General features: G+C 52.4%; 1 protein-coding gene across 4 annotated transcripts in view; it reads left to right on the top strand.

Annotated features, from left to right (window-relative positions):
* The window catches only part of RFFL (ring finger and FYVE-like domain containing E3 ubiquitin protein ligase), a 58966-nt gene extending 51463 nt beyond the window's left edge, over positions 1 to 7503 (top strand). For all 4 annotated transcript variants that reach the window (XM_010861495.1, XM_010861496.1, XM_010861497.1 and 1 more), the window contains exons 5-8: positions 22 to 105; positions 991 to 1201; positions 2371 to 2394; positions 4877 to 7503. In XM_010861495.1, the coding sequence (XP_010859797.1) occupies positions 22 to 105; positions 991 to 1201; positions 2371 to 2394; positions 4877 to 5058 (501 nt within the window). In that variant the 3' untranslated portion in view covers positions 5059 to 7503. The remainder of the gene's footprint in view (positions 1 to 21; positions 106 to 990; positions 1202 to 2370; positions 2395 to 4876) is intronic.
* Positions 7504 to 10457: the final 2954 nt, after the last annotated feature.

The following is a 10457-nucleotide window of genomic DNA, read 5'->3' as shown; positions in this document are numbered from 1 at the left end:
TTCATCTTTCTCTCCCCACAGGCCAATGGCCATGTGTCTCAGGACCAAGAGGAGCCCATCTACCTGGAGCGCACAGCCAGAGCCCCTGCTGAGGACGAGACCCAGGTGGGCCCTGTGGGTCTGTGCGTCTGCCTTTGCTCTCACTGCTGTTCTTGTCAGGACCCTCTGGGCAGCCTCACGGGGGAGAGCGGAGGAGCCGGCTGTGATGACAGTCCCGAAATCCTGTCTGCGGGGGTGGCGTTTAGTGTGAGTGTTCAGGTGAACCTCAGGAGCCGTCCGTGTCCCAGTGGAGGCTGCGGAGCGGCACAGCCCGTTGGTTTCCAGTCTGCTGACTTGGAGAGCAGCCAGAGGGCAGGCTCCTGGTGCCGCTGTGCCAGTCTTGTTCTTTTCCTCTGCTTCCAGCACACAGTGGCCATTGTCAGGAGAAGGAGGTCAGATAATCAGGAGGAAAGATGAGAGGGAGTTCAGGGCACTGCCGTGGGGCCGCAGAGCTGTGGTCTCCAGTGTGCAGAGAGGATGCTTGCGCGGGAAGCAGGCTTCTTCTGTGGGAAAGCAGAACTCTCTCCGGGGGAGAAAGACCCGGACCACGCACGGTAGTCTCTTGTGCTGCCTCGTTTAATCTCCATGGGAAGCCTGGGGCACACGGGCCCAGAGAGGTGAGCATCGTGCCCGGTGCTGCTCAGCATCAGTCAGTAGAGCAATCGGGATCCAAAACCCCCTGCCTTAGCTGGTGCTGCTCCTCCCGCCTGGCCACTGGGGGTGGGGCTGTGGCCCTCTGGGCCTGAGCACAGCCCTTGGGTCAGGAAGAGATGGAGGTCTGTCTTGCGATGTAGAGCCGGGGCCACGTAATCCTCCATGTGCCCCCATTCCTGCTTCCCTTGAGGCCAGTCACCAAAAGCACAGGGTTTTGAGAGCTCTGGGGTCCTGGGAGCGAGAGCCGGGGCGGGGGCGGGGGAGTGGAGCCCACCCATCCCATCTTGGCCTTCGCAGTCCGTCGACTCAGAGGACAGCTTTGTCCCAGGCCGGAGGGCCTCTCTGTCTGACCTGACTGACCTGGAGGACATCGAAGGTCTCACCGTGCGACAGCTCAAGGAGATCCTGGCTCGCAACTTCGTCAACTACAAGGGCTGCTGTGAGAAGTGGGAACTGATGGAGAGGGTGACGCGGCTGTACAAGGACCAGAAGGGCCTCCAGCACCTGGGTGAGGGGCCGTGCGGGCGGCGGCAGCACAGAGCCACAGGGCGCCTGCTGCTGCACATTAGAGGCCACAGCGGCCTGCTCCATTTCCCCGCTTCAGCTGAGGAAGGGGCCAGCCACCCTGCGCGTTTGCGTCCTCTAATAACAACTGTCCTTTGGAGCTGAGGGCCCGGGTTGGGGTCAGGCATTGTGTATGTGTATTTACTCTGCAGGGCAGCCTGTGAAATAGGCCTTGTTAGCGTCTTCCCTTCACTGGAGAGCCGAGGCTGGCTCTCAGGATTTCGGGGTCTAAGTCCATGGCCTTTCCCGCCGTATGGTGCCCTGTCAGACTCACCACTACCTCTGGCCATGCTCAAACTCTGTACCCAAGGTGCTGGCACACTGTGTGTCCTGCCTGCCCCGGGGCTGTTCATTTTCCAAAGCATTTGCCATGGTATCATTTTCAGTGATGCAGAGTAAAACAAGGTCTGTGGTCAAATGAGTTTGGGGAAGAAAAAACTTGCTATTATGACCGTGCTGCTGATTTATGGTAAGATGAAGACTGTACCAATCAAGGCAGAGAAGCCCTGCAGGAGAGAGACGAGTGTAGTCTAGAACTCCGCATTTCCTGAAATGACTTCACCCAGTTGCTCCCCAGCTGATTGGGCTCCTGCAAGTCAATGTTGTGCTGACTGGCCTGCTCACAGTGGTTGAAGTCAGATTCAGGTTCTCCTCTCCCAGGAGCTCAGATTCATCAGAGTTAGGGGACATCTGCCTGGTCACCTGATCACAGGCTCTTCCCTTTTGGATGGTCCCCAGAACCTCCCCAAAGGAGGGACGAGGAGATGGCTCCTCTGGGGAGTCGCACCCAGACTCCCTGGCCGACCAGGGCAGACTGTTCCTCCTTTCTTGACTTTAACGCCGGCTTCCGATGTGGTAGGAAAAAAGAACACTGAGCTTGTGTAATCTCCTTCCTGCCTGGCAGTTTTGTTCACGGCAAAGCAGTGGAAGCCCTTATTCTAAGACACCCCAGCAGGGGCTGTGGGTGAATCTCCCATGTGTGGAGGGTCTGAGGAGGGTGGCCTGGTTCCCAGCAGGAGAGCAGCCTGAGTTCGGAAGTGAACTCAGCCAGGGTGGCTGGAGGCTTTCCTTGTCATCAACATATTCAGACGCCTTCTTTCCTTCCCTTCGCAGTGTGCAGCGCTGAAGACCAAAACGGTACGTAGCTGTTCCTGTTTGGCATCAGGCCGAGGCCCTTCACTCTTCTCTCCTTCTTCCCCTTCAGCCCTTACTTCTGTTAGCCGTCTGAGAACTCTGAGCATATCCACATCCCGGTGGGGGAGTGGTGCTGGGGGGGATGTTCACTGGGAACCAGGGCTCCTCAGCATCTTTAGAAATTCCCATCCCCGTCCCTGCGAAGGGTGGAGTGGCAGGACACCTCGGGCAGCCTGATCTGCAGGCCTCTGGTGGTCAGAGCTCAGAAGCCAGCCTCTGTAAAATCTTCGGCAAAAGCTAAGGGGTGGCACTTCTGGTGCATTGCCCATAGTCCTGGGGCTCAGGCACCATAGCTTTCACTCCATCTTGGTCTGTGTGGGAGGGTCTCTGTGTACCTTCAGGGAAATCACTTGGGATGTTCATCAGCTTCTGGTACCAACTGAAAAGCAGGGGTGGTGAGCTGAGAGCCTTGTGTGAATAGCGTGCTTCGTGGCACTCAGCTGCCATGTACCAGCCTGTATGTTAAAGACCACCCGCAGGTCTCTGGGCACCCCCAGAACGCACTGCAGGAATCTGAGTGCAGAGACAATCACTCTAAAACATGCTAGGCCTTTTTGTGAAAGCCTCAAGGCTTTACAGCCATTTTACTGACAAATTTGGAGTGTCTTCTGAAAAAGTTTTAAAGTGCTTTTCAGGCCCCTACACTACTCTGAGAACATCCTTTCTTGGGGAAGAGCTCTCACCATATTGCTCAGAATGGGGCACGGTCTTCGGGCTGATACATTCCCAAGAGTTGAGCATTTGGAGTTCTAGACCCTCACCTGATACCAAAGTTTGGCCATCCACTTGGGGTCTTTCTGATTCCCTAGGAGAATGCTGGCAACTGAGTTAATGAATTTGTTAATCTTGACAGAAGTAATCTGTAATGAAATTCTGTAAATTACTCCAGCTCATCTATATATTTATGGTTGAGCTATTATATAGCTCATACCTATTATATATATAGGTATTCCTATTTATATATATGGGTGTTTATATAGTTCAGTTGTTTCCAAACGTTCCCTGTTAGGGCCACCAGCTCCTCACAGGAGTAAATAGGTTTCACTGCCTCACAGCCCGCCCACCTTGTGTTTCTTGACTTTCTGAATAGTCCAAGGAACAGGTAAAGAAAGCGCAGAAGCAGTGGAGTATGAGAGCTGCCTGTGGGACCGTAGAGGTGGCTGTTATAAGACCAGTTCCCTGTTTATGGCTACCTGATTCAGGCTGCCATTTTAAACATGCTGGGAAGGCTTGGGTTTGGGTACATGAAGGTTTTTCTGTTCCTGCAGCTGACCCCGGATGTAGGTCATGCCCACTGTGTCTTCCCACTCGCACAAGCCAAGTTAGCCTTGTTGAGAACTGTGCGCTGAGCAGTTAGTACTGTCTTCACAGCCCCTGCCCTCAGGCCACTTTCCTAGAAGCCAGCCTACCTGGATTTGAATCTTTGGGCAACCTATTTAACCCTTTGGTTTCACTTGCCTCACCCATAAAATGAGTAACGTGAGTACCTACTTCATAGTTTTTGTTGGGGCTTCCCGGGTGGCTCAGTAGTGAAGACTCTGCCAGTGCAGGAGACGCGGGTTCAATCCCTGGGTCAGGAAGGTCCCCTGGAGGCAGAAGTGACAACCTGCTCCAGTATTCTTGCCTGGAGAATATACCATTGACAGAGAAACCTGTCAGGCGATAGTCCATGGGGTCACAAAGAGTCAAACTAATGCGTTCACTTTCACCTCAGGACTGGTTTTGGGGATTCAAGACGACTATCAGCCCTCAGAGCACACAGCAGATACTAAGTATATTATTATCTCAATAGAAATTGATTCCATTTGTTGAATTTAGGAGCCCATCTTCTAGTGGGGGAGACAAGGAGCAAACTCACGAATTCTGAAAGCACTGAGGAGCAGTCACGGGGGTGTGGGTGAAGTGTGCGTGGGAAGCAGCGAAGACAGAACCATAGTCTCTGCTGGGCTCTGGCACCACGGCGTCTCCTCCAAGGAAGCCTGGGGAAGCAGGTCGGGGCCCTGCAATCCTCGGCTTTCTTTATTCAGTTGGGGGTATGTTTACAGAGGAGTCTCATGATCCTTCATGAGCAGTTCATTACAATTCTGTTGATGCCTAAACTCTTCTCAGCCAGTTTTATATCTTTTCAGCACGTTCTGCCTCAGGGAATATCGAGTCCCTCCATGGCACTCCCTGGCCTTATTACAGCCTCAGTTGTCTGAACGTTACTTCTTTCTAAGCTTTGAGGCCTTTGCCTTATTCTCATGTTCTGGGATGTCTTTGATCTACAAGTGCTTGACTATTCAAATCTATAGCCTAACCTATGGAGGTGCAGATTAAACAAGCAGGTGGAGTTAGTTCCTAGGGAGACGTTTCCTTCTCCCTGAGGGAAGTGTGTGGGTCTGGGGGGCTGTGCCCCTTACTCTCCTTTCTGCTCTGTGTCCAGGGGGAGCAGTGCCGTCCAGCCTGGAGGAGAACCTGTGTCGGATCTGCATGGACTCGCCCATCGACTGTGTTCTGCTGGAGTGCGGCCACATGGTCACCTGCACCAAGTGCGGCAAGCGCATGAATGAGTGCCCCATCTGCCGGCAGTACGTGATCCGGGCCGTGCACGTCTTCCGATCCTGAGGGCCTGTGCCGGCTTCTGCAGTGCCTTACGGGGACAGAGCTCCAGGTGTCTGGGCCCACAGTTGGCGGCTTGCAGACGGGCAAGCTAACCAGAAAATGCGCAGTGTTCCCAAGACCAGGGCGAGCAAAGATGCTGTGTCATCTCTGGGCATGCCTGTCTTGCTTCAGAGGTACACTGTGCGGCTGGCCGAGCCCCAGGCCAGTGGAAACTGGTACAGGTCACACAGGCCAGTCCCTGTTTCGGTGATCTTGGGGTGACGATGGTAACTGATGGAGAGGACTTTCCAGAATTTCGACCACATCTTCCTCCCTTCCTCTGCAAACCTAAACAGTCTCACTCCTCCTCCTGTAGCCCGCCCACCCCCCGAGCGGCATTCCTCGGTTTCACCCACCAGGAGTCCTAGTGGGAACGGCTCTCTTCCTCCCCGGCACACCTGGATTCATTTCTGGTCTCTGTGGCTCTCTGTGCTTTAACTGACCTTTGCTAAAGTCTCTTGATACCTTACCTAAAATTCATTTGTTTCTTTAGACCAAAAAGATGGTAGTTTACCAGACCAATAGTGATCCTCCCAGGGACAGCAATTTGGACCAGTAAACTTATTTCTGGTGAGAAATGAAACACAAATGCAATTGGAAAACCTTCAGTCATTAAGAGTTGCTTCCTTAAGCGCTGGGATGGGAAGCTATCCCTCTCCCGAGCTGACCTTGGGAGTCAGCAAAGCATCTGGCTTTCAGACTGCTGGGAGATTCCAGTCTGTGTGACAGTACGTGGGTCACCTCTGCTTCTCCTCCTGGGGTCTGACTTTGTGCCATCCTCAGTTGATGAGGAAAAGGGAAAGCGTTGGGTGGAAGCAGTGGCTCTCTGCTTGGCTTTGACGTCTCCAGTGGACAGCCTTAAACGATTTTCCCCTGAGCAGAGGTCGCTCTTGCCCATGGAGGTTTTAAACATGGTCTCACTTGAAGACACAGAGACTTAGGCAAAGGGCCTTACTCTACTCCAGTCAGACAAGCATGTAAGACTGAGCACTCGGAGGCATCAGCCCTCGAGCAGACAGCTGCACGTCTCTGTTCCCCAGGTCGACTCCCATTTCCTTTCTCAGCCTGCTCATTTAGGGGCAGGTCAGGAAGAAGCATTCCCTTGGCTCTTTAGGAAGGGCCGTGCAATGAGTGAGTGTTGTTCTTGAGCCCTCTCAGGGTCTCTTCACCACTGCAAGAGCTTAGGTTTGCTGGAGAAGCTTAGCCAAGCACAAACATATATTCTGTGCAGTATCAGAAGAGCTGTGTGCGCCACCATTACCGTTGGATGAGCTATGCAAACCCTCAGACAGCTGAGGGCTTTGGCAGTCACCCCTACCCCCACCCCGTGCAGCTGAGATCTCTCAGACCAGAAGAAGCAATCATGACTTTGGAAAGCAGTGGGAAACCTGTAAGGGCACCTGTTGGTTGGTGCAGGATATGCTTAATGCTTTCTCTCCATCAACCACTAAACCACCTACCTTGACATTATACCAAGTCCTAGTGTGATTCTGGGCTACAGCCTTTGTAGGAACTGGGGGAGGGATGGAGATTTCCCTGTAAAGACACCATCTTTCTGCTGGACAGTAAATACTATAGTTTATGGTGCCTACCAGTTTAACAAAGAATTCAGCTACTCCTTAGTTTCACTGTGAAACAGGTCTGCACATAGCAGCTCAGCAACAACCCAGCAATAACTTCAGGGCAGAAGCTGGCTGTTTCCCTGCTTAAAACTTGTTTTCTCTGCTGAGGCCTTACCACTCCCTACCTCCCAGTTTCCCTCTTAGACATAACAATATCCTGATGGTTGGTTTGTAACCTCAGTCAGAATCAGAACTGATGTCATTTACTCTTCTAGGAGAACTTGCCTTTAAGTCTTCTAATCCCTTTTGGTGAAGGTTTCCATTTAGAAGAAAAAGTGTTAAAACAACCTAACCCTAAGCAACCCCCCCCCCCCACTTTGTATCTTTATTACTACACCAAATAAAGGCTGGGAATTCTTAAGATCCCATTTCAGTTACTATCTAACCTACGTAGCAAACTTGATTTTTATCCTTGGATGCTCTCTCCTGCCCCTCATGGATCCTTGGTCTTAATTACCATGGAAACATCCAATTCTTCCATTATCCCTTGGCTTTTGCTGATTGTTCGGAGATTTCAGTTGTGACTTGTTTTAAAAGATAGGACAGCTGACTGGTTCATAATACATTGGAATAGCTGGATCGAAACTAGAAAGAATAAGCTGTACAGGAATTAGTGCTCAATGTATATTGTATAAATTTGTTGAAATCTTTTGGACGTGAATGTGTTATTTCAAGTGGCTTATATTAAGATTTTCTCAGACTTACCTGGGTGTTAGACCAAACCCAATTGTGTATTTTTTGTTACAGAGCTCTGCTTTATAATTTTGTAATAAAGTTTCAACATAGATGCCTGTCCGATCTGGTGTGAGGACGCCAGAGGTAAGACTGACATGCGTTCACAAGCCACAGGCTAATCCCAGGCTGTATGCACATAGCCCTGCTCTTGTGAGATTGCGTTATTTTTGGAGATGCTTGGATCACGTGGCCTTGGACATGGAAAAGCCTAGAAGAGGATGGGAACTGGGCGGGAAAAAGGACCAAACCCAGATAGCAGCATGAAGGGAGTTCAGACACGGACAGCCATCTGGTAGAAGCAGACCTTAAAAATGTGGGTGGGAAGGAGTCTGAGGGCAGCTGGGGTGCCCAGGTGTCTTCAGGTGACCCTGGGAGATGGCTGGAGTTGTGGGAACAGCTGTGTTGGCTGGACTGTGGCTCAGAGGTTGGCCCGGCCTCGAGGGCAGGGTGCCCTGTGTCTCCAGGCAGGTCGGTATGCCTGTTAGAGCAGGTGCACAGGGGAGGGGACTCCTGAGAGCACAGCCTTTGGGAGAGCCGGACTGAGTGCAGATCTGCCCTGTGACTAGAGAAGGAAGGAATCTTGCCAAAAGGGCGTAGAGGCTCAAGGCTGAGCCACAGCACTTTGTCCTCGTTGTTCTGGGAGGCTGACCCATTCAGCACCCAAGGTGACCTCTTGCCTGCTGCCAACCAGCAAGTAAATAAAGGTTCAAAGGAGGGCAGGCCTCCAGCACCCTGCTGGAGAGGTTTAAGATGATGTTGCTTATGGTCTGTGAAGTACATGGATATAAAATCATACATAATCTCAGCAGCAAAGAGAAACATAGATCAGAAAGACTGGAAGGAAACCACACCTTGAACGGTGAGCTGAAGGTAACACACCCAGCGAGGTGAGGAGGGTCCGAGCTCATGACTGAACCGACCCCCTCTGCTGCGTGGGTGCACCCCTCTGGAGACCAGCCAAGCCAAAGGCAAAATCCTGGGAGGAGAGCTCTGTCCAGCTGCTTGGCCTGAGGAGGCTGGAGAGGGGGTGAAAATTTATGTAGGTCAGTGCTCAAGAGGAGCAGCAGCTTTTGTCTCCAGAGGATAGAATAAAAACTGTCTTATTCTCCACAGTGAAGCCAGACTGAATGGTGCCCATTCAGAAACCCCAAATGTCCTGGCCTAGTGTCAGGGTGCCCCCTCCTTTCCTCCTCACACACTGCAAGCAGCAGGTGGGAACCCAGGTCAGACAGGCTGAAGCGACCTTAGCTGATTACCCTGGAAGGCAGGGGGTAGGCAGTGGCCCCTGCTTAGCCTCTTGACTCAGGTATGCTCCAGAGCAACCTCACTTCCAGGGGTCAGACAAGCAGCCTGCCAACTTGTCGATAAGCAAAAACAGGATGGACCCTTAGAACTAGATGGAAGCCAGTTCAGAACCAGATGCTGAGGTGAGCAGCCTGCACTCAGACCGGAGTGCACACAGTAACACGCGGGCGCGAGGCTGTGGTGGTGTGTGGCAGCCCTGTAGGCAGAGGCCAGGGCCCACCCTCCCAAGCAGGGTCAGGACCACACACCTAGGCTTCCCAATTCCAGGTCACTATGTGTGCAGCTGCACCTTCAGTTCACTTACTCTTTTCAGCAACTTCATGATTTAGGCGCACTTCCGGCCTGTATGCCTCTAGGGTTACAGCTGTTTAGTTTCAGGGTTTGCTTCAAACCAGCTCTGTCTGTACCTGCAATGTCCACGGTGAGCGTCATTAGCCTCATGCGACTTGAAGCTGATGAAGATGTAAATTCAGCTCCTCGGTTGTGTTACCGGCACGTTTCACATGCTCAGCAGCTAAAGGTGGTTGATTCCCGTCAGCCAGTGGTTTCCAGGACGCTTCTTCCAGTGCCATAGAAAGTTCTACTGAACTGGACTCGTCTATGCTCAATTGTTTTCTCTTTATTCAAATAAATCCACCTCAAGTGGCACAGGAGCCATTCTCTGTAAGCAGGCTGTGGAGATCTGTCCTCAGCTGGGTTTCCAAAGAGCTTTTTGGTCTTGTTTGCAGGTGGGGTAGGGGCAGCTCCTCCTGAGCCCGTGGCCCCGGAGCCCACACCACCTCCCTGTCCGTCCTTCCTGGTCCCCTCCCTTCAAACAGGACCCACACACTGTTTAATAGGAGAACACGGAGAAGTGAGACATAAAAATCCATTTTGTTTTCTTTCAGATACAATTTCATTCCTGGCAAAAATGGCCAGGCGGAATACAAGTTTTGCCCACTATAAGCATCTGAGGATACTCTTTTAAATACAACTTTAAAAGGAGCCTGGAAGTAGAAGGGGAACTTCAACAGCCAGCCTCCCCTCCATTCCTTAATCACTAGAATTATAGGAGGTGTTTGGGGAAGGACACAGATAACTCTGAGAGGGTTCCATTTTTTTTTTTTTAAAAAGCTTTTCATAGGGAAAAAAAAAGGTCAAAACCAGCACCCTATCTGAAAGACCTATGTAAACTGGCACCTGACTTCAGTGGTGGCACACAGCAACTCACTCCAGTCTGGAAGACAGTAGGCGGGGCTGGTGGGCTCTGGAAGATGCATAGCTTGGAGAAGAGAGCGGCCCCCACCCTGGGTTCAACCGGCCACCCGCCCGCCCCGAAGCAGTGCGGCCGGGAGTACACACGAGGGAGGGGCAGGCGGCAGTCCTAGCAAGGAGCCACCAGCCTCCGTTTCCGGATACACGCCCAAATCCACTCGGGGGAGACCTGCTGGGCCTCGGGGTTCCTGTCCCCGCCACCCAGCACGTGTGTGGCTGAGCCCACGTCAAATTCCTGTACCAGGTCCCCATCGAATGCCACAAAGTAGCGTCTGAGGCGGCTGAAGTCTGGCGTGGAGGGCGGCAGGTAGAGCCGCACTCCAGTGAAGATGTCCAGCAGCACCTGCAAACGCACAGCAGTCAGGGCTGGGCTGGGGCGGTTGGCTCTGACCCCGCTCGGGAAGGAGCTGAGAGACAGAGACTGGCGGGCAGGGCACCGGGGCAGGG

This window comes from Bison bison, unplaced genomic scaffold, assembly GCF_000754665.1.
Source record: "Bison bison bison isolate TAMUID 2011002044 unplaced genomic scaffold, Bison_UMD1.0 scf7180017864472, whole genome shotgun sequence".
NCBI classification, from domain to species: domain Eukaryota; kingdom Metazoa; phylum Chordata; class Mammalia; order Artiodactyla; family Bovidae; genus Bison; species Bison bison.
This window is presented reverse-complemented; position numbering and strand designations above follow the sequence as displayed.